Source organism: Oncorhynchus clarkii, chromosome 17, assembly GCF_045791955.1.
Source record: "Oncorhynchus clarkii lewisi isolate Uvic-CL-2024 chromosome 17, UVic_Ocla_1.0, whole genome shotgun sequence".
In the NCBI taxonomy this organism is placed as follows: domain Eukaryota; kingdom Metazoa; phylum Chordata; class Actinopteri; order Salmoniformes; family Salmonidae; genus Oncorhynchus; species Oncorhynchus clarkii.
Window position 1 is genome coordinate 6,932,707 of NC_092163.1, and position 24,724 is coordinate 6,957,430.

The window sequence follows — 24,724 nt, forward strand, 5'->3', positions numbered from 1 at the left end:
GTGGTGTGGTCAACGCATCACCGGGGGCACACTGCCTGCCCTCCAGGAGGGTTTCCCAAACTGGGTCCCAGGGCCTCGACAGTTTCCCGTGTGTATGAAGGATGGTCCACCACTCAAAGGACATCCAGCCAACTTGACACAACTGTGGGAAGCATTGGAGTCAACATGGGCCAGCATCCCTGTGGAACACCTTGTAGAGTCAACATGGGCCAGCATCCCTGTGGAACACCTTGTAGAGTCAACATGGGCCAGCCTCCCTGTGGAACACCTTGTAGAGTCAACATGGGCCAGCATCCCTGTGGAACACCTTGTAGAGTCAACATGGGCCAGCATCCCTGTGGAACACCTTGTAGAGTCAACATGGGCCAGCCTCCCTGTGGAACACCTTGTAGAGTCAACATGGGCCAGCCTCCCTGTGGAACACCTTGTAGAGTCAACATGGGCCAGCATCCCTGTGGAACACCTTGTAGAGTCAACATGGGCCAGCCTCCCTGTGGAACACCTTGTAGAGTCAACATGGGCCAGCCTCCCTGTGGAACACCTTGTAGAGTCAACATGGGCCAGCCTCCCTGTGGAACACCTTGTAGAGTCAACATGGCCCAGCCTCCCTGTGGAACACTTTCTACACCTTGTAGTCCATGACCCGATGAATTGAGGCTGTTCTGAGGGCCAAAGGAGGTGCAACTCAATATGAGGAAGGTGTTCCTAATGTTTTGGATGCTCAGTGTATTTTTATATTCCGGACTCTGACATTTCTCCTTCTGATATTTCTTAATTCCTTTCTTTTCATTTTTTGGATTAGTGTGTATAGTTTTGTATTGTTAGGAATTACTGCGCTGTTGGAGCTAGAAAAATAAGATTTTCGCTGCACCTGCATTAGCATCTTCAAAATATGTGTACGCAACCAATAAAATGTTATTTGATTTGACATAGAGACATAAAGAAGGCCCTTCCTCTGTCTCATCCCTCCTTTATTTGCCTCAGATCCCAGGCCTGGGGCTGTAGAGTGGTTTTATTCAGCAGAGAGAGATTTTTCTCTCATTCCACCAGCTATGTCAACAAGGAGGGGGGCACTCAGAACTCTGGGGATGTAATTTCATTGTCTGAGCATTCTAGAACAGTGTTGAAAATTCTAGAACAGTGTTGACGATTCTTGAACTGTGTCCAATTCTAGAACAGTGTAGAGAATTCCGTTGAGCAGAAAAGCTCTCAGCTTTAACACAACACTGCAGTAGTTAATGATTGAACGCCAGATCTCAGCCAGTTCAGCTGCATTCCACATATTGTTTTTGTAACATTGTCCATAAATACTATATCAAGAAGAGAATGTTGAATCCTCACTTCCAGGCTGTACATAGTAACCTCTCGCTACCACGACAATACAAACATACCCCCAGCCCTAAAAAGAAAGGAAGTTGGACAACCATTATGTGACACCCCTGCAATCTGTCCCTCCAAGTCCCTTGGCAGGCTAGTAGGTGGTTTTGTATGTCTGTGTCCTTCGTGATCACAGGGTTGTTTTCGTGGTCGGGGATGTGGCAGTTTGAACCTGCTCATCCATACAATATGAATGTACAGCTGAACCACATCCAGTTTGTGGTCCAGACGTCGTCCTTTGGGACCATTATTGTACCAGGGTACCGATTCACTTGTAGTTCTACATGATCCTGTCTGATAACGTCCTGGGTACGTTTTCATTCATGGACCTGCACATACCGCCCCAATAAACAATGTACACACAACTGTCATACATACATTCTATTGGACCTGCTCTGTAAGGTGTGGTTGAATGAGGGGTTTGGTGGAAACTCACACACACACACACACACTACCTTGGGATTAGTCCTTAAAACCTGTCTAGACCTGAGGCTGCTGTAGGAGTAGTGAAGACTGAGGCTGCCGTAGGAGTAGTGAAGACTGAGGCTGCCGTAGGAGTAGGGAAGACTGAGGCTGCCGTAGGAGTAGGGAAGACTGAGGCTGCCGTAGGAGTAGTGAAGACTGAGGCTGCGTCCCAATGGCTCCCTATTCCCTCTATAGTGCACTATGGGCCCAGGTCAGAAGTAGTGCACTATATAGGGAATAAGGCTCTGGTCTAAAGTAGTGCACTATATAGGGAGTAGGGTGCCATTTGGGATGCAAACTGAGGCCCTCAGTCTTTTCTGACGTGTTGTTTTTTTTTCCCTCTGCAGTCTTCATTGTTCTCTCACGGTTCCCCTCTTCCCTCTCTCCTTTTCTCTGGCTCACCCTCCTTACTCTCTCTGTAGTGTGTGTGTGTTCCCGTATCTCGCCTCGGGGTGAGTAGTGACTGGAGCATTAGCTATGCTGACAGCATAGCAGACAATAGCTGCAGAGGTGAATGGGGGTATCTGGAATTGTATCCCCCTTCCTACACACATATAGACTATACACAGGGGTGACGTAGCCCTCAGATATTGAGATCAGATTACTTTACAAACACCTGGGGGGAGGAGAGAGGGTCTGTGTCCATTAGTCTGTTAACAGAGGAGGCTAAGTTTCTAGTCAATGGAGAATGTTTCTTTGAAGAGGGAGGGTGCAGGGGAGAAAAATCGAGAGGGAGAGAGAAAGTAGGATGGAGATGGTGGGGGAGGGGAGAGAGAGAGAGAAAGTAGGATGGAGATGGTGGGGGAGGGGAGAGAGAAGGTGGGGGAGATGGTGGGGGAGGGGGGAGAGAAAGTAGGATGGAGGTGGTGGGGGACAGATCTCATCAGGACAGATCTCATCAGGACAGATCTCATCAGGACACATCTCATCAGGACACATCTCATCAGGACACATCTCATCAGGACAGATGTCATCAGGACAGATCTCATCACTGTGTAAAGGAGCCTTTTTTGGCCTGCACACTGTGACACTTTTGAAGGGGGGAGGTTTTGACCAACACAGACAGTGAGGGTACAGGGGGAGGTTTTGACCAACACAGACAGTGAGGGTACAGGGGGGAGGTCTTGACCAACACAGACAGTGAGGGTACAGGGGGGAGGTCTTGACCAACACAGACAGTGAGGGTACAGGGGGGAGGTTTTGACCAACACAGACAGTGAGGGTACAGGGGGGAGGTTTTGACCAACACAGACAGTGAGGGTACAGAGGGAAGGTTTTGACCAACACAGACAGTGAGGGTACAGGGGGGAGGTCTTGACCAACACAGACAGTGAGGGTACAGGGGGGAGGTCTTGACCAACACAGACAGTGAGGGTACAGGGGAGAGGTCTTGACCAACACAGACAGTGAGGGTACAGAGGGAAGGTTTTGACCAACACAGACAGTGAGGGTACAGAGGGAAGGTTTTGACCAACACAGACAGTGAGGGTACAGGGGGGAGGTCTTGACCAACACAGACAGTGAGGGTACAGGGGGGAGGTCTTGACCAACACAGACAGTGAGGGTACAGGGGGGAGGTTTTGACCAACACAGACAGTGAGGGTACAGGGGGGAGGTTTTGACCAACACAGACAGTGAGGGTACAGGGGGAGGTCTTGACCAACACAGACAGTGAGGGTACAGGGGGGAGGTCTTGACCAACACAGACAGTGAGGGTACAGGGGGGAGGTCTTGACCAACACAGACAGTGAGGGTACAGGGGGGAGGTCTTGACCAACACAGACAGTGAGGGTACAGGGGGGAGGTCTTGACCAACACAGACAGTGAGGGTACAGAGGGAAGGTTTTGACCAACACAGACAGTGAGGGTACAGGGGGGAGGGTTTTGACCAACACAGACAGTGAGGGTACAGGGGGGAGGTTTTTGACCAACACAGACAGTGAGGGTACAGGGGGGAGGTTTTGACCAACACAGACAGTGAGGGTACAGGGGGGAGGTCTAGACCAACACAGACAGTGAGGGTACAGGGGGGAGGTTTTGACCAACACAGACAGTGAGGGTACAGGGGGGAGGTTTTGACCAACACAGACAGTGAGGGTACAGGGGGGAGGTTTTGACCAACACAGACAGTGAGGGTACAGGGGGGAGGTCTAGACCAACACAGACAGTGAGGGTACAGGGGGGAGGTCTAGACCAACACAGACAGTGAGGGTACAGGGGGGAGGTTTTGACCAACACAGACAGTGAGGGTACAGGGGGGAGGTCTAGACCAACACAGACAGTGAGGGTACAGGGGGGAGGTTTTGACCAACACAGACAGTGAGGGTACAGGGGGGAGGTCTTGACAAACACAGACAGTGAGTAATGTGTAGGTACAGATGCCCTTTCTTTGAGGTGAGAATTTAGAACTTGGTGCCCGTGGGACAGCAGCAGACCGGGGTTAGAGGTCACCAAGCCGAGCCACATGCTGCTTGTTAGGACCAGGGAAAGGTACGCAGGAGATTTAAAGTCTGATTTGGAGCCTCTTCTCATACTTTAGAAAAGCAGATTTTCCCCTCCCTTATTTTCTTTCCTTACATCCTGGAGGAGGCGAAGAAGAGAGTGAGATGGGAGAGAGAGAAGGAATGAGAGTCTCTCACTCTGAGCTGCTTATTTTTCTGACACAAATCAATATACAGGTGTCAGCAAAGATTAATATTGGAGAATGTGTTAATAAAGAATCATTACTCCCTGACAGCTGACTGTCCTCAGCCCGGCCCGGCTTAACACATTACTGATACTGAAGTTGTGTGTCACCACTCTCATAGTTAGTTACAGTATCTCTTATCACACTGTAGGTACGACCCACTGAGAAAGGTAGGTACGCCCCACTGAGAAAGTCAAACACCTCCAATAAACTTCAGAAAAAACAGACAGACAGACAGACAGACAGACAGACAGACAGAGAGACAGAGAGACAGAGAGACAGAGAGACAGAGAGGAGACTGACAACATCAGGATGGAATGTAATGCTTATCTCTTTCTGGCAGGGGGAAAGAGAGGGGGGAAAGATAGGGGGGGGAAGAGAGGGAGGGAGGGGTGTTAGAGACTATCATAGATCCCCTAATCCCATTGAGTCACTCGGATTCAAACAGTTTTGAGTTCAGTTGATATTGGGTTTTGTGTTTAGTTACAGTCAGGGTTGGGGTCAATTCCATTTCAATTCCAGTTCATTCAGAAAGTAAACCAAATTCCAAATGTTCCTCATTAAAAAGCATTGAGGACACTTTTGGAATTAGAATGTCAGTGTACTTCCTGAATTGACTGGAATTTTAAATGGAATTGAACCCAACCTTGGATCCAGTTGAGTTTTTGGTTTTGTGTTGGTCATCTTCAGACATCAGTCTTCACACAGGTCTGATATCTCCTCTTAACAGGTCTGATATCTCCTCTTAACAGGTCTGATATCTCCTCTTAACAGGGCTGATATCTCCTCTTAACAGGTCTGATATCTCCTCTTAACAGGGCTGATATCTCCTCTTAACAGGTCTGATATCTCCGCTTAACAGGTCTGATATCTCCTCTTAACAGGTCTGATATCTCCTCTTAACAGGTCTGATATCTCCTCTTAACCGGTCTGATATCTCCTCTTAACAGGTCTGATATCTCCTCTTAACAGGTCTGATATCTCCTCTTAACAGGTCTGATATCTCCTCTTAACAGGTCTGATATCTCCTCTTAACAGGTCTGATATCTCCTCTTTAGTCTGATTTGAATGAACACCCATTTTATTTGAAGAGGTTCTATAAAGGCTGTCTGTATGGTGTTGTCACTGTTGCCATGTAATTCCTGTCTGATTTTTTTGGTTATAGAGGCCACAGTTGTGTCTGAAATGGCACCGTTACCCATAGTGCACTAATTTGACTAAAGCAGTTTCATACACAGGGTTTTCTGATGCGTTCTATATGTACTTTTCCTGTGTGGCGTGAACACCGTTGCCGTGGTAACTGTTTTTACATTTTTACCTCTGACCCCTGCCCTGTTGACCCCGTACAGCCGGCGGTGCTGGACAATCTTCTGACCTCTATGAAGTTTGTCCTCCACGGGATGGGCATTCTCCGGATCAACCTGACTAACAGCAAGAACAAGGTTAGAGAGGGAGATAGAGTGTCTGTCTGTCTGTCTGTCTGTCTGTCTGTCTGTCTGTCTGTCTGTCTGTCTGTCTGTCTGTCTGTCTGTCTGTCTGTCTGTCTGTCTTGTCTATTGCTCTGTTTGTCTGTCTTGTCTATTGCTCTGTCTGTCTGTCTTGTCTATTGCTCTGTCTGTCTGTCTTGTCTATTGCTCTGTCTGTCTGTCTGTTTCTCTTTCTTGCTCTCGTAGTCTCCACCTCATAGAAACACTACTTCACTTGATGGCTTTAGTGTGATTTGTCCAGACAAACACTAGAGGGCAGCATGCCTACAGCAGACAGTAGTGTCTGTCACACACACACACACACACACACACACACACACACACACACACACACACAGACTAGTGTCAGACAAACACTAGAGGGCAGCATGCCTACAGCAGACAGTAGTGTCTGTCACACACACACACACACACACACACAGAAGGCTGGCGGGTCCCAGTGGTCTGATTGGCTGCTGCTGCTCTCCATGTTTACTCAGCCCTGACCCATTAGTCTGCTGGCAGCTCAGGACATTCCCTACATACACACACATACACACACATACACACACATACACACACACAGATACACACACGCACACACACAGAGATACGGACACAGATACACATGCACAAACACACTCTCTCTAGTTTTATTTTGTGTTAGAATGTCATAGTTCAAATGGGCATCAATAATAGCCAGTTAAGTGAATGAGTTGTAGTGTAATTGCTCTGTAATGACATGGTACAGAGGTATGATCGGGAGACGGTGCGTGAGAGAGACTGGGTGGGAGGTGTTATTGTCAGGTTCCATTCAATTTGAATACCTTTATTGCCAAAGGTAACAGAGCTCAAAGCATCCCCACCCACACTGAGTCTGACGGCTCCTAACTGGAGCTGTGAAACTGTGAGGAATTCTGTTTTCATCTACTGATAACCTTTTCCTTGTTATTCGTGCTGTGTGAGAGAGTTTGGGGTCGGCAGCGTGTGTAGCTTCATGTCCAGTCAGTACTGTGTCTTGTAAACTGTATGGACATGATACCCTCTTTGTTCTCGCCCCCCCAGGTGCACGCCCACTCTGTGTTGTCCTGCGGGAGGTGTTTTGATGAGGATCAGGTGCTGTTTCCTTTCATTGGCCACGCCCTTTCCTGTCTGTGGGCTGACCAGGGGGTCCGAGAGGCCGCAGCCAGGGGTTACGAGTTTGAACTCAACGACTCTGCCCTGTAGTGAGTAAACTAATAACACTGACCTGTTACAACACACTGCAGGGTGAATACTGACCTGTTACAACACACTGCAGGGTGAATACTGACCTGTTAATACACACTGCAGGGTGAGTACTGACTTGTTACAACACACTGCAGGGTGAATACTGACCTGACACACGTCTTACCTGTTACAACACACTGCAGGGTGAATACTGACCTGTTACAACACACTGCAGGGTGAGTACTGACCTGTTACAACACACTGCAGGGTGAATACTGACCTGTTACAACACACTGCAGGGTGAATACTGACCTGTTACAACACACTGCAGGGTGAGTACTGACCTGTTACAACACACTGCAGGGTGAATACTGACCTGACACACGTCTTACCTGAACACACCTGCACTGTACACCTGTACAACTCACCTATATTTTCACTCGTTCTATATTTCTGTGTCTCTCTGTCTCTGTCTGTGTGTCTCTCTGTCTCTCTCACACACTGGTTGGATCAGCGTATGTTATAGAGAGATCCAGGGGTCTAATTATCTGAGTGTGGAGGCCTGCTGTCCTGCGATTAGCCTTGTGGTGTGTCACTGACAATCCACACACACACACTGTCACAAAGAATCAACCATGATCACCCTGAGAGCCAGACAAAGGAGAGAATACCTATTACGAGAGAGAAGAGGTGGTCATTATGGACAAATCTATGTGACGGAGGTGAGTCTGAAGTAGAGAGGGAGAAAGAGGGAAAACGAACAGAGAGAAGGCTGAACCAACCAGCCCAGCAGGAGGCTGTCATCTCTCCTCCTCTCCCCCAGCATGAGGCCTCTGCTCTGGCTTTATCTACAGCGACAGGTCCCCTGGAGACCCACTGAGCACCAGCCGGACACCACAGCCTGGGAAATACGCCTCGGACAAAGTCACGCACACACACACACACGCAGACACACACACACGCAAACACACGCACACGCACACACACACACACGCAGACACACACACACGCAAACACACGCACACGCACACACACACACACGCAGACACACACACACACAGAAACACACACAGAAACACCCACACAAATGCTTGCAAACACAGAAACACACAGAATGGAAGCTTTGCCGCATCAAAGTGATGGTGACGTTCTATCCCAGTCATCCCCTATCAGCTACTTGGGCTGTAACACACACACACACACACACACACACTTACACACACACACACACTTACACACTTACACACTTACACACACACACACACTTACTCCCACACACACACACACACTTACTCCCACACACACACACACTTACTCCCACACACACACACACACACACACACACACACTTACTCACACACACACACTTACTCACACACACACACTTACACACACACACACACACAGAAACCGACACATAACACACACACACACACACACACACACACACCCCAGTATAATACATTTGTTAGATAATCCATAGCCTCAGAGAACCAGTATTATGTAAAGCTATAACTCTATCTAAAACCCATTAATCCAGTAGTATGAATATTCAGTATGGAGATTAGTATCGTAGCATCTCCTGGGGGTTAGTTTATCACTTCTACACCTGACAGCAGCTTCATTTATAAATCAGGAGGTGACGGAACAGAAAGTGAGCGTGAGAGGGGGGTGAGCTGGGGAGTTCTCAGGTACCAGAACGCATGAGGAGAAGATGCCCTTTTATAATAAATCCTTGCATGCATATCATCACATTTGCGTCGTGGCACAGAGCAGTAGAGTAGAGGCACTTACATAGGTAGAGTAGAGACACTTACACAGGTAGAGTAGAGGCTCTTACACAGGTAGAGTAGAGGCTCTTACACAGGTAGAGTAGAGGCTCTTACACAGGTAGAGTAGAGGCTCTTACATAGGTAGAGTAGAGGCTCTTACATAGGTAGAGTAGAGGCACTTACACAGGTAGAGTAGAGGCACTTACACAGGTAGAGTAGAGGCACTTACACAGGTAGAGTAGAGACACTTACACAGGTAGAGTAGAGACACTTACACAGGTTGCCCACACTGGGAACATGTTGAGTAGAGGCACTTACACAGGTTGCCCACACTGGGAACATGTTGAGTAGAGGCACTTACACAGGTTGAGTAGAGGCACTTACACAGGTTGCCCACACTGGGAACATGTTGAGTAGAGACACTTACACAGGTTGCCCACACTGGGAACATGTTGAGTAGAGGAACTTACACAGGTTGAGTAGAGGCACTTACACAGGTTGCCCACACTGGGAACATGTTGAGTAGAGGCACTTACACAGGTTGCCCACACTGGGAACATGTTGAGTAGAGGCACTTACACAGGTTGCCCACACTGGGAACATGTTGAGTAGAGACACTTACACAGGTTGCCCACACTGGGAACATGTTGAGTAGAGACACTTACACAGGTTGCCCACACTGGGAACATGGTGAGTAGAGGCTCTTACACAGGTTGCCCACACTGGGAACATGTTGAGTAGAGACACTTACACAGGTTGCCCACACTGGGAACATGGTGAGTAGAGACACTTACACAGGTTGCCCACACTGGGAACATGTTGAGTAGAGACACTTACACAGGTTGCCCACACTGGGAACATGTTGAGTAGAGACACTTACACAGGTTGCCCACACTGGGAACATGGTGAGTAGAGACACTTACACAGGTTGCCCACACTGGGAACATGTTGAGTAGAGGCACTTACACAGGTTGCCCACACTGGGAACATGTTGAGTAGAGGCACTTACACAGGTTGCCCACACTGGGAACATGTTGAGTAGAGACACTTACACAGGTTGCCCACACTGGGAACATGTTGAGTAGAGGCTCTTACACAGGTTGAGTAGAGACACTTACACAGGTTGCCCACACTGGGAACATGTTGAGTAGAGGCTCTTACACAGGTTGAGTAGAGACACTTACACAGGTTGCCCACACTGGGAACATGTTGAGTAGAGGCACTTACACAGGTTGCCCACACTGGGAACATGTTGAGTAGAGGCACTTACACAGGTTGCCCACACTGGGAACATGTTGAGTAGAGACACTTACACAGGTTGCCCACACTGGGAACATGTTGAGTAGAGACACTTACACAGGTTGCCCACACTGGGAACATGTTGAGTAGAGACACTTACACAGGTTGCCCACACTGGGAACATGTTGAGTAGAGGCACTTACACAGGTTGCCCACACTGGGAACATGTTGAGTAGAGACACTTACACAGGTTGCCCACACTGGGAACATGTTGAGTAGTCGAGGGTCCGGGGAAAGCCTTTTATCAACACATTTCATGCAGTTATACGTAATTTTACATGACTGTAGACTTTGGTAGAATCTTTTTATTATAATTTTTTTAACTCCACGCAAATAATTGAAATGGCAGGCTACTTTGACACTGACGAACTGAGAATCAAAAATCAATACATATTGACCTTGTCTTGAACCCATCAATAGTCCAGGTCTAGGTGTGTGGCGACACAATATGAGGAGGAAATTATTGTCCTAAAAATGCTTTCCAGTTTCACTGACTCACCTAATGATGAGCAGATCACTCACCTAATGATGAGCAGATAACTCACCTAATGATGAGCAGATAACTCACCTAATGATGAGCAGATCACTCACCTAATGATGAGCAGATCACTCACCTAATGATGAGCAGATCACTCACTGGTGATGGCTGATGCGCTGGTGCCAAAAGTCTCTCTGTCTCGTCTCTGTCTCTTTGGTCTCTGTCTCTCTGTCTCTGTCTCTGTCTCTCTGGTGTCTGTCTCTCTGGTCTCTGTCTCTGTCTCTGTCTCTCTCTTATAAAACAGTATTGTGAAGTTGATCAAATGTTTTGGTGGCCTACAGCACAGAGTCTTCTATTTTCAGGAGGAGACAGTTGCCTCCTACCTGTGTTTTCCTGCAGTTGTATTTGAAATATTACCTGCATGATGTTTTGTCACTGACAGATGTGTGGCTCATTCCAGACGGTAGGCTATTCCGTGTTATTGGGCTACAATCCACAGCTAAGCAATGAAACAAAAAGATGCTATTGATCCTCTGTGGCAAAATTATGGGCCTTCTCATGGTGTAGTAGGACATACTGAATGGTTTCATTTATTTCTGAACAGACAGCAGTAATTCTATAGCTTTGGCAGATGTATTTACATTTATCAAGGGTGCTGCAGCCCCTCCAGAACCTTGTGATTCTATAAGGGTGCTGCAGCCCCTCCAGAACCTTGTGATTCTATAAGGGTGCTGCAGCCCCTCCAGAACCTTGTGATTCTATAAGGGAGCTGCAGCCCCTCCAGAACCTTGTGATTCTATAAGGGTGCTGCAGCCCCTCCAGAACCTTGTGATTCTATAAGGGTGCTGCAGCCCCTCCAGAACCTTGTGATTCTATAAGGGAGCTGCAGCCCCTCCAGAACCTTGTGATTCTATAAGGGTGCTGCAGCCCCTCCAGAACCTTGTGATTCTATAAGGGTGCTGCAGCCCCTCCAGAACCTTGTGATTCTATAAGGGAGCTGCAGCCCCTCCAGAACCTTGTGATTCTATAAGGAAATAAGTGATCAAATGCAACGCAGGAGAGATGAGTTGCAGGCTCCTGTCTATCAGAGCAGAGAGAGAACATACTCACTTCTCACACAGCCACGCGTTGGTCTCAAACATGGGTTACAATGTTGCACAAACCATAAACGCGACCCAGCCCGAATCTACTCTTAGAAATATTAGGCCCGGGCTGAAAATCTACTTTTTCGCATTGCATTTTTTTTTTGTGGGGGCAGGAGAATTAATCGAAGAGGCAACTCGAATTAACTTTGATTTGCTTTTTATTATAATTTTGAAACAATTATTTTTCATGCTTCGAGAGGAACCGGAATAAAACAGTCCAAAACTGAGAGGTGCTGGATCCTGTTCCGGCAGGATCCGGCTTAAATTAAGCACAGCCTGACAGGCATACTGTATGTCTGTCTGTCTCTCTCCATCTCTCTTTCTCTAGCTTTTGAAATTGTTACCTTTTCAGATATACAATGTTTAGATCAAATAATCTAATATTTGTCTTTCTCATCCTCCTCCTGTAGTTTCTTTGAGAACATGGGTCGTATCATCTCTCCGGACTACGTTCCCACGGAGACGGATGTCCTGAGGGTCAGACTGAGGACCACCGGGGTCATAGAGACGCAGTTCAAAGTCAAACACCTGCTCTTCAGGTAAATAATACTATTGTGTGTCTTCTCTTGTTGTTGTAGAAAATACAACCTTCCCAAAATACGAAGGCCTACTATCAGGGCTCTACATTGTAAAGAAATGAATTGGTAGCACTGGTGCTCCCAATTTTAAAAATGTTAGGAGCACCAGATTAAATGTTAGGAGCACCAGATTAAATGTTAGGAGCACCAGATTAAATGTTAGGAGCACCAGATTAAATGTTAGGAGCACCAGATTAAATGTTAGGAGCACCAGATTAAATGTTAGGAGCACCAGATTAAATTTAGGAGCACCAGATTAAATTTAGGCGCACCAGATTAAATGTTAGGAGCACCAGATTAAATTTAGGAGCACCAGATTAAATTTAGGAGCACCAGAAAATGTTTTCCCAATTGATTGAGCGTATATTGGGCCTATATGAATTCTAGCTACTTCTGAAGCACATGTTGTGCCCTAGAAACTAACGCGTAACACTTCTAAGACATGTGTTTATTATAAAAGCTCCAATGTTGATATGAATACCTGTCATTGAAATTACAGAGTCATTCGTGTAATATTGATTTTTTTTACATGGTGTAAAAGCATCATTGCCCTATTGAGATATATTACATTGAAAATGGTGCACTGTCTCTTTAAAAACGTTGTGCGTTGACTATATGCAAGAAATCTGTCATGAATTCATAAATTAATTAATTGCTATGGTTATTGATCTCCTGAAGAAGCTATCCCTTCTCCTTTCGTTCCAACTGTTTGGATATCAGTGGAGGCTGGTGGGAGGAGCTATAGGAGGATGGGCTCGTTGTAATGGCTGGATTGGAATGACTGGAACAGAGTCAAACAGGTGGTTTCCATACGCTCTATGTGTTTGATACCTTTCCATCCATTCCATCCCAGCCATTACAACAAGCCCATTCTCCTGTAGCTCCTCCCACCAGCCTCCACTGTTCGATAATACTGGTCAAGTTACCAGGTTGTCAGCTAGCTAGCCAATGAGGTGACACGACCGAACAAAGAGTGAACAAGTGGTTAACGATGCACAAGTAGTTTTAGAACAGCCCACGACACAATGCTCCCAAAATAAAACTCGTGGTCACACTGCAAAATATTTTAGTCGCATTGGTCTTTAAAGCCCCGCTGACGATAGTTTTCAGGTTTTAACTTAAAAGTGATCAAAAATACCTGTGACAGGTGCTGGTATCTTTTCATCTTTGGGACCATGTCATGTCATCTCACACAGCCTCATTTTGTCACTGAGACTTTATCTCTAACAGCCAATTTGGCTAGTGCCAATCAGACAAACTTATATCTGATTGGTCTGTGATTGAGTCAGCAGGAAGTCAATATGTCAATACCCTAACAGGCCTTATCAACACACAGTGGACTAGAGTCTGATAACCGGGCACACATACAAACAAACATAGCAGGGATGTGACAAATGGAGAGAAACGTTCATGTTAAACTGCCACTTATTTTTATCGGCTTCCATTAAAACAGTAAGACGAAACAACTGTTCCAATGGAGCTCCTCTCTCTAAACAACTGTTCTAATGGAGCTCCTCTCTCTCTCTCTCTCTAAACAACTGTTCTAATGGAGCTCCTCTCTCTAAACAACTGTTCTAATGGAGCTCCTCTCTCTCTCTCTCTCTCTCTCTCTCTCTCTCTCTCTCTCTTTTCTAAACAACTGTTCCAATGGAGCTCCTCTCTCTCTAAACAACTGTTCTAATGGAGCTCCTCTCTCTCTCTCTCTTTCTAAACAACTGTTCCAATGCCGCTCCTCTCTCTCTTTCTAAACAACTGTTCCAATGGAGCTCCTCTCTCTCTAAACAACTGTTTCAATGGAGCTCCTCTCTCTCTCTAAACAACTGTTCCAATGGAGCTCCTCTCTCTCTCTCTCTCTAAACAACTGTTTCAATGGAGCTCCTCTCTCTCTCTCTCTCTCAACAACTGTTTCAATGGAGCTCCTCTCTCTCTCTCTAAACAACTGTTCCAATGGAGCTCCTCTCTCTCTCTCTCTCTCTCTCTCTCTCTCTAAACAACTGTTCCAATGGAGCTCCTCTCTCTCTCTCTCTCTCTCTCTCTCTCTCTCAACAACTGTTTCAATGGAGCTCCTCTCTCTCTCTCAACAACTGTTCCAATGGAGCTCCTCTCTCTCTCTCAACAACTGTTCCAAACACAATCTGTATCCCAAGTGGGACTCTATTCTCTAAATAATACACTACTTTAGACCAGAGTAGTGTACCCTATAGGGAATAGGGTGTCATTTGGGATGCAACCCACACTCCAGTCTCCTACACCTGCTCTGTAAAATTCACTTCCTATGAATTATAATAACTAACAATATTACCTCTGCATTTCATATGAATTATGAAAACGTAACAATATTACCTCTGTATTTAAAATGATAAACCATATTACCTGGGCTGTGGCGAGAGGCTTTTCATAAGGTGCCTTTGTTTTGCATCTAAACATTGTCACACTGCATTGTGGGAACTGCATGTCAATACGACACAGACCCTTTTACCTGTGTGTGTGTGTGTGTGTGTGTGTGTGTGTGTGTGTGTGTGTGCGCTTCACAAATTGGCAGAATATCTGTGTGATGGCCTCTGTCTAGGAGCAATACAATAGTTGATTTGGTTTACCTGAATCAACACCACACCACACGCACATACAATCAGCATGTAGGGTCATGGACACATGAAATTGAAAGCTGTCAATCAAACTGCACTATAGAAGCTTTTATTGACAAAAATGACCCATCACATAAAACACACACACACACACACTCTCTCACACACACTCTCTCACACACACACTCTCTCACACACACTCTCTCACACACACTCTCTCACACACACACTCTCTCACACACACACACACACTCTCTCACACACACTCTCTCACACACACACTCTCTCACACACACACACACACTCTCTCACACACACCCCACTCTCTCACACACACCCCACTCTCTCACACACACACACACTCTCTCACACACACACCCCACTCTCTCACACACACACACACTCTCTCACACACACACACTCTCTCACACACACACACCCCACTCTAGTCGTAAATATCTGTGGATGGGGGTACGGGGACCGAGTCCCCCATTTTCAATTTCCTCAAAGACAATAACCCTCAGCACAACACAACACGGACGGACAGACGGGGAAAAGGTCAAATCTCTCCAAAGAAAATGATTTTTTTTGTCCATTTCACCTTTGTCTAAACAAGATAGATACTGAAGTGGAGGTATCTGTTATACACACTTACGGAGAGAGGAGAGGAGAGGAGAGGAGAGGAGAAAGGAGAGGAGAGACAGAAAAAAACATATGACAGTTCTCTGGAATATCTTGTAACATTTATGAGATGAGACTTTTCCTGTGTGTATTTCACACCCAATTTCACTTCAATTTATGTTTTCAAACACATAATAAATTATGAATCACGCCAAATGTTCATTATTTGAATAATTGAAACGTAAACATTGGGCCAGGCATGTTGCACCACGTCTCTGGGCAGAGGCTCTTCCTGGTCTTTATATAGGGTGTGTTGTGCTTTGAAATGTTCGACCGTCTGTAGACGTCTCGATACATACGGCCCCTGTAGTAGTCTACGTTTCAGCCCCATAGGTGTGTGTGTGCGTCATCTAGATGTCAAATAAAAGTATTTTGAATTATTGCTGGCTGACAGGAAGTGGTTTCTGTTTGGTCTCTCTCTTGGTCTCTCTCGGTCTTTCTCGTTTTCCTCCTTTCTGGTCTCTCTCCTCCTCCTCACGCTTTGCTTTTGTTGTTTTTCTGTCACGTTGACTACTGCTAAATCCCACAGCCACTGCGGGGGCACTGCGGGGGCACTGCGGGGGCACTGCGGGGGCAGGTTAAATGGTAGAGCACTAAAAGGACCAGTGGATGAATGGGTGTGTAAGGCCTTCGTTGTCACCCATTGTCTGCCTCTCTTTCGAAAAGACACAGGCTTTCACAGGCTTTTTATGACCCATAGTTGTTGACAGTGTGTTTGCGTTGTGGGCGGAGCTGTAATACCTGATTAGGTAAAAGGAGGAGAGGCAGGCTTCATTATAATATCTGCATTCTCTATTCTCTCTTTCATTCTCTCTAAAGTATGTGGTGAGGGACCCAGAGGAAGATGGGGATGGAGAGATGTATTCCTGAACCTCACACACACACACACACACTCTTCCTCAGTCAAGGTCAACGTAGGTCGCAGATCGTTAGCTAACCCCTAATTAACTATGTAATGAAAGAACACTTGTTTAATCCTCCAATCACATCGTCTCCTCCGTCTACCAGCCCTCGCCGCCCAGATATCACGGGACAGTTTAGTGCATACACACACACAGCCTGCTTACCATTGACCTGTGACCCCCTCATTCCGCCTCTAGAGAGATGAGACACCATCCCAAGTGGCACCCTATTCAGGCCCCATAGGGCTTTGGTGAAAAGTAGTGTACTATATAGGGAATAGGGTGCTATGGGGACGCGGCCTCTCTCCATTTCACCTTGTCTTCATCAGAGCATCAGATAATTAACCAACATTGATGAATGACCAAGGAATTTACAAGTTAAGTGGGGCTGGGGGGGGGGAGAGAAGAGGGTGGGGCTGGGGGAGGGGAAGAGAAGAGGGTGGGGCTGGGGGAGGGGAAGAGAAGAGGGTGGGGCTGGGGGAGGGGAAGAGGGTGGGGCTGGGGGAGGGGAAGAGGGTGGGGCTGGGGGAGGGGAAGAGGGTGGGGCTGGGGGAGGAGAAGAGGGTGGGGCTGGGGGAAAGAGAAAAGAGGGTGGGGCTGGGGGAAAGAGAAAAGAGGGTGGGGCTGGGGGAAAGAGAAAAGAGGGTGGGGCTGGGGGAAAGAGAAAAGAGGGTGGGGCTGGGGGAAAGAGAAGAAGGTGGGGCTGGGGGAAAGAGAGAATGGGGTGGGGCTAGGGGAGGGGAAAGAGAAAAGAGGGTATTGGCTAGCATCATTAGTTAATTTTGTGATTTTGAGTTGTGGTTGAAATTCGTTTTTTTTTATTGGCATTCCATACATGGGGCCCTATTGCCTCTGGTCAAATGTAGTGCACTATATAGGAATTAGGGGAGTCATTTGGGATGTAGAATGCATCTCACTGTATCTGTCTATTGCCTTGGACTTATTTACCTCAGATAAAACCCTCAAAACACATCAAGAGAAATAAACTATTAAGTCCAATTAGCTACAGACCAGATGATCTGCTGCTCAAATGATATAGATGTGGCTGGATGATATGATATACTGCACACACACCGAACACAGTGATAACACTAGCTGAACAGATGGAGCTGCTAGACATCGTTGTGTACGAATAATAACCCCAAATAAATAGTATGCGAAAAACAAACCGTTTTAGGATGTGACGTTTTGTAAATTGTACTCTGATTGCATCCTCTAATGCGCCATTGCGTTAACCCCTGCCATTTGTTCATTTTGGTACAGCGTGTCAATTTATCTGATTATCAGCTGATTTCACACCATATTAGCCAGCACCAGTTTTAGTGTAGAATCTTCAGAGAGCAGAGACAAACTCACCAATACTCAACATGGACTGTAGCATATCAAGTTAATAGCAAATTAATAATTGTTATGGTTTATTGCGAGTAAAAAGTGATTTTTTTTAAAAACGGTATTCATTGCCGCAGAGTGTGACGGTGTTCAACCGTTTGCCCCCGGACCTTTTAGGAGGGGAGGAGAAAAGAGACTGGCATCACTAAATCCCAAATGAGATCCCTTGTTGTTTTAATGACGTTGGCTTACGCTAAAATACTACAGAGGTTTCCATCATCTCTGGCTTATTCTAAGCCCTCTGGCCGTGTCCCAAATGACACTCTATTCCCCATATAGTGCACTACTTCAACCAGAGCCCCGTGGGCCCTGATCAAAAAGACTGCTCTGAATCGGGAATAGTGTGCCAATTGGGACGCAAGCTCTGTGTGGACCTCGAGGGGCTTCACGGAGGACCCAGGTGTTCCTGAAGGACCCAACCGACGGTTCCCTCAATCTGAGTAAATTAATGAACTTACTAATTGTCTTTTAGCTAATTGATAAACACACACACACTATCTAAATAGTAGCAGGTGTCCTATTTGAACCTATGCTGTGAACATCCTGCTGACAGCTAACTGTCATTATCACATGGATCTAAAACACTCTAAACACATTGGCCAAACCACGACCACACTAATAACCTGTCTCACTGGCTGCCCAAGTTCACTACTCCACATAATCAATGACTCTGATGTGTTCCATCTAATGTACACATTTCTCACTCGCTCATTAAAAAAATGATATATTTATACAAAATAATTCTCTCCCCCTTCCCCCTCTCCAGGATGTATGATGTAGGGGGTCAGAGGACAGAGAGGAGGAAGTGGATTGGTTGTTTCGAGGACGTCCGGGCCGTGGTATTTGTTGTTTCTCTCAGTGGATACGACATGACTCTAGTAGAGGACCCATGTATGGTGAGACACCCTCTCTATTGTTACCCTGACATCTTTACCTGTCATTTCCCTGATGAACACTGTGACAATATTACTACACATGGTCTGACGTGACAGACGCCTGTTTTACTAATGTTACATCTAATGATTTCCCCTCTTTCAGAACCGCCTACAGGAGAGTCTGAAACTCTTCTCTTCCATCTGCAACAACATCTTCTTCAAGAGTACCTCAATGGTAAGAGACAGTCTCTATACTGTAGTACCTCAATGGTAACACAGTCTCTATACTGTAGTACCTCAATGATAAGAGACAGTGTATATACTGTAGTACCTCAATGGTAAGAGACAGTCTCTATACTGTAGTACCTCAATGGTAACACAGTCTCTATACTGTAGTACCTCAATGATAAGAGACAGTGTATATACTGTAGTACCTCAATGGTAAGAGACAGTGTATATACTGTAGTACCCCAATGGTAAGAGACAGTCTCTATACTGTAGTACCTCAATGGTAAGAGAGAGTCTAGATACTGTAGGACCTCCGTGGTAATAGGCAGTCTCTATACCGGGGTACCTCAGTGGTAATAGACAGTCTCTATACCCTAGGACCTCAGTGGTAATAGACAGTCTCTATACTGTAGGACCTCAGTGGTAACAGACAGTCTCTATACCGGGGTACCTCAGTGGTAACAGACAGTCTCTATACCGGGGTACCTCAGTGGTAACAGACAGTCTCTATACCGGGGTACCTCAGTGGTAACAGACAGTCTCTATAACGGGGTACCTCAATGGTAACAGACAGTCTCTATAACGGGGTACCTCAGTGGTAACAGACAGTCTCTATAACGGGGTACCTCAGTGGTAACAGACAGTCTCTATAACGGGGTACCTCAATGGTAAGGCCCTAGTCTAAAGCCCAATTCAAATGAAAAGCACTTTTTTTTTCCCCAGTTTGTAAACAACCTTGTACACGCTGTAATTAGAATACACAGGAGTGAATGAGAGAGAACAGATGGACCGTCAACGATGTCAGAAGTCTGACAGAATGGTGTTTGGTAAGAGATCATGTGACCAGCAGGCTGGGCGAGAAGAAAATTTGCCAAACTAGCCTAGCATGCAAAGTTCATTTATTTATCTTTTCAAATGTTGTAGTGCACAGATTTTGCCATGATTTATTTTATTTTATTTTATTATGGCTAGAAAAGTCCCATCCGTACAGAAACTCTTCCATTGGTAGTTACAGCTACTTGGCCAAGTCTAAACAGGGTTTGGTTGACATGGTTGTCCTCTAGTTGTCCTTTTGCTAATGGACAGGATGGAGAAGACGCTACACACACACACGCTACACACACACACACGCTACACACACACACTCGCTACACACACACACACGCTACACACACACACACACGCTACACACACACACACACGCTACACACACACACACGCTACACACACACACACTACACACACACACATGCTACACACACACGCTACACACACACACACACGCTATACACACACACACTATACACACACACACACACATACACACGCTACACACACACACACGCTACACACACACACGCTACACACACACGCTACACACGCTACACACACTACACACACACACACTACACACGCTACACACACACACACACACACTACACACACACGATACACACACTACACACTCACTGTTACGCATAGAGAGTCCATGGGGAGGACAGAGTGAGTGGGAACGGATGAGTGAAGCAAACATGGAGGAAGTCTTTCTCCATCTCGTTCTCTCTCTTTCTCACTTGTCATTTATGTCACTCGTGGCTCCTGAGTGGACATGCCTCTGCAATGTCTTTGTCACCACACACACACACACACACACACACACACACACACACACACACACACACACACACACACGACCGACCGACCACAGCCTTTGTTCTAATAGGTCCCTTGTCACTCGTAATTAAACAGCGAACAGTAATTTAGATGTGCATTCTGCTTGCTTCCAGCCCACCCACACACACACACACACCAACACACACACACCAACACACGCACCCGCCCTCATCAAATGAAGGACAGTGTAACGAGCTTGTTGTTTAATGGGACCTCCTTTAGTGTGTTTTTCATGCCCACTTGGTGTGGTGGTGTGTGCATGCGTACGTGTGTGAGACCGAGTAATTCATCTATCAGGGCGTGTCTGTGAGTCTGCTAACCTATAACCCTCCACCCACTGTTCCACTGTGTTAATTACACACACACACTCTCATTATTCTCTTCATTCAATTCAGTTCATCCATCATTATCTAGCCAGTTGTTGTTCTTTTAACCAAATGAACCAAAGCCAGGTAGAATGAGAACTCCTCATAGACTTTTAATTGGTCAACTAGTGAACTAAGATGCGTCCCAAATGTCACCCGGTTCCCTTTATGTCCCTTCATATGGGCCCTGGTAAAAAGTAGTGCACTATATAGGGAATAGGGTGCCATTCTGGTCAAAAGTAGTGCACTATATAGGGAATAGTGTGCCATTCTGGTCAAAAGTAGTGCACTATATAGGGAATAGGGTGCCATTCTGGTCAAAAGTAGTGCACTATATAGGGAATAGGGTGCCATTTGGGATGCAAGCCTCTGAGTCAGAGTGTTGTGTACTGTGAAAGGGACAGTCAGTGGAGGGACAGTGTGTTGACTCACCCCACAATACTTGCGACAGCTAGCTCAATCAATCCTCCTGTAGCCAAGGCTTCACTAGGTAATTGATCTGAATTCGCCAGTGATCGCTCTCCCAATCTCATGTACAGATTTGACCAATCATCAACTGGCATTTACGGTTGATTGATGAGCAATATAGTTCTGCAGTTATATCCGTATCACATGGAAGTGGTATTTACAGTAAATGGTTTGTCACCAGTAACCACAATATTATTCTTGTTTGAATATTGATTGAATATTGATTGAACGTTGATTGAATGTTGTGTGAACGTTGTGTGAACGTTGTTTGAACGTTGATTGAACGTTGATTGAACGTTGTTTGAACGTTGATTAAACGTCCTCCCTGTTGTTCATCTGTATGTTTGTTTACCACTTTATTTATTTGTGTATAATTGCCGACCAGGGATGTCAGATATTTTGTATTTATTAATGTATTTGTGTATAATTGCCGACCAGGGATGTCAGATATTTTGTATTTATTAATGTATTTGTGTATAATTGCCGGCCAGGGATGTCAGATATTTTGTATTTATTAATGTATTTGTGTATAATTGCCGGCCAGGGATGTCGGATATTTTGTATTTATTAATGTATTTGTTTATTTATTGCAGATCTTATTTATGAACAAGATCGATCTTTTTCAAGAGAAGATTTTACATTCGGGGCGGCATCTGCGGCTGTATGTGCCGCAGTTCAAAGGTCAGTCACGCTGACCACACCCTAATACACACACACACACGACACGTGCACCACACGCAATAGGTAAAACATATGTGACCAGACTGATAATGCTATTGCAATCCATTGGTGTTTGACATGAAATGGCCGCCTTTGTCATTGATAAAATAACAATATACAGGCTTGAGATCAGATGAAGCCATCATGATAATACAACATCTTATCAAGATATGAAACTAACTCTGAAAACGGTATTGCCTTAAACCCTCTTTCTTTCCATCTCCCCCTCTTCCCTCTCTCTCTCGCTCTCTCCCTCCTCAGGTGCAGACTGTGACGTTGACGCTGCGGCCCGGTACATTGCCGGAATGTTTGTGTCTCTCAACGCCACGCCCAGCAAACTCATCTACCACCACTTCACCACGGCAACGGACACCTCCAACGTACAGATTGTCTTCCAGGTCGTCATGGACACCATCATCAAAGAGAACCTAGAGGCCGTCTCTCTGCTATGATTGGTTCTAAGAGTTCCTATGAGTTCTAACAGTTCCGATGGTGCTGGTTGGCTTCTGGACTCTGGGGTGAAGTTTCCCTCGGTACAGAGCTAGACGCAGCTTCCCCTCAACAAATCATAACCTTAAAGGGTCAATCAGCTGTTGCTACGTCCATTTTTGGACTTAGCAACTGGCCCATTGATTCTTGAATGTAACTTATAAATAAATGCCTCATGAGCTTAATTCAAAATATAAGCTTGTTTTACTCCGTTTGTAAACAACGTAAATGTGAACAAATAGCCTCAACATGGTTAAAACTAGAATGTTGATATCATGGATTGACAGTCTTTGCATCCATAGCTCTAGCTATGCATTTGAGAGAGGTTACAATTCTCCAGCCCCGTCCCTCAGCTGTTTACCAAAACGGGCGGGGAGACGGTTTGTTATCGTTTCAACTGCTGATTTCCCCTTTAACCGTTAGTGGGGATAATGGAAAACTGACCCAAGATCAACTGCTGATTTCCCCTTTAACCGTTAGTGGGGATAATGGAAAACTGACCCAAGATCAGTGACTAGGGGCTCCGGCACCCTACTCCGTTTTCTGGTTCTGGAAGAAAAGCGTGTTGAAGTCGACTTCATAATGAAAGACCCCTCGGTTCAGTTCCTCAGGAACTGTTTACATGACTTCACGGAACGAGGAGGAGGTCCATTGGAGAACATTTCACTTCCTGGAACGAGGACGAGGTCCATTGGAGAGCATTTCTCTTCCTGGAATGAGGAGGAGGTCCATTGGAGAACATTTCTCTTCCTGGAACGAGGACGAGGTCCATTGGAGAACATTTCTCTTCCTGGAACGAGGACGAGGTCCATTGGAGAACATTTCACTTCCTGGAACGAGGACGAGGTCCATTGGAGAACATTTCTCTTCCTGGAACGAGGACGAGGTCCAATGGAGAACATTTCACTTCCTGGAACGAGGACGAGGTCCATTGGAGAACATTTCACTTCCTGGAACGAGGAGGAGGTCCATTGGGGAAACATTTCTCTTCCTGGAACGAGGACGAGGTCCTTTGGGGAAACATTTCACTTCCCTCTCCTTGTTTTTGTGAACAATCATGGACTATGGTACATATTTATTTGTGTTATTGTTGTTGTTATGCAACCCTAATCAGAATAGGAATAATACAACATCAACATTTTAATTCTTAACATACTTGTTATATTTCTTATTCGTACCAGAGCTCATAGGAGGGACCCTGTAGACGGTAATGATAGGCTTCCTCTCAGCTTTGGTTGCTCGGTTACTGTCATCCAGCTAAATGCTCACTCAGCTTAGTGCATGTCTTAGTGTGTGTGGGGGCAGGCAGGCAGGAGGATTTACCGTTTGTCCATTAGATGCGCGGGCAGTGTGGTACTGATGTGGAGGTGTGGAGTTATGGGTCACTCATCCATACAGACTGTGTGTGTGAGGTAAGGGGTTCACTCATCCATACTGTGTGTGTGTGTTAAGGGGTTCACTCATGCATACAGACTACGTGCATTTTCCTTCCATCCATCAATGCCTATCACTCCTTAATGGGACAGAGATCACAGAAAACAACTGGCATTATTTAACTGCAGTAAATCTCATCACTCTTGTGTCCTGCTCTCCTTTCCCTCCCCCTCTCTCTCTCTCCCTCTCTCAAACACCTCTTCCTTTTTCTCTCGCTCCTCTTTTTTCTTAATTTACATGTTTTATTCTGTCATTCATTTGGGGATTTTTGTCTAAGTTGCTCAACAGACAAGTATCTGTTGGAAGACTATTGCTATCAAACTATTGTCTAAGCATTTGAGAAATAAAATCTTACCATTATGTATTTATGTGAATCATTCCTAATTGTGCCCGTTTATGGGGGTCTTGGGGGGTAAAAAAAGTATATTTTTATGTACGC

The 24,724-nt window shown here is 45.9% G+C and overlaps 1 protein-coding gene across 5 annotated transcripts in view; it reads left to right on the top strand.

Annotated features, from left to right (window-relative positions):
* The window catches only part of LOC139370135 (guanine nucleotide-binding protein G(o) subunit alpha-like), a 38,921-nt gene extending 14,266 nt beyond the window's left edge, over positions 1-24,655 (top strand). The window contains exons 3-10 of one of the 5 annotated variants that reach the window (XR_011627103.1): positions 5,878-5,970; positions 7,060-7,220; positions 12,308-12,436; positions 18,799-18,928; positions 19,071-19,142; positions 22,236-22,323; positions 22,624-23,697; positions 23,859-24,655. Coding sequence is in view for 2 of the 5 variants with exons in the window: in XM_071109461.1 (XP_070965562.1) it covers positions 5,776-5,970; positions 7,060-7,220; positions 12,308-12,436; positions 18,799-18,928; positions 19,071-19,142; positions 22,236-22,323; positions 22,624-22,814 (966 nt within the window). In the remaining 3 variants the exon portion in view is untranslated. Of the gene's footprint in view, positions 1-4,953; positions 5,237-5,544; positions 5,971-7,059; positions 7,221-12,307; positions 12,437-18,798; positions 18,929-19,070; positions 19,143-22,235; positions 22,324-22,623 lie in introns of those variants that run through there. The other 4 variants (XR_011627104.1, XR_011627105.1, XM_071109461.1 and 1 more) reach the window with 4 other exon arrangements.
* Positions 24,656-24,724: the final 69 nt, after the last annotated feature.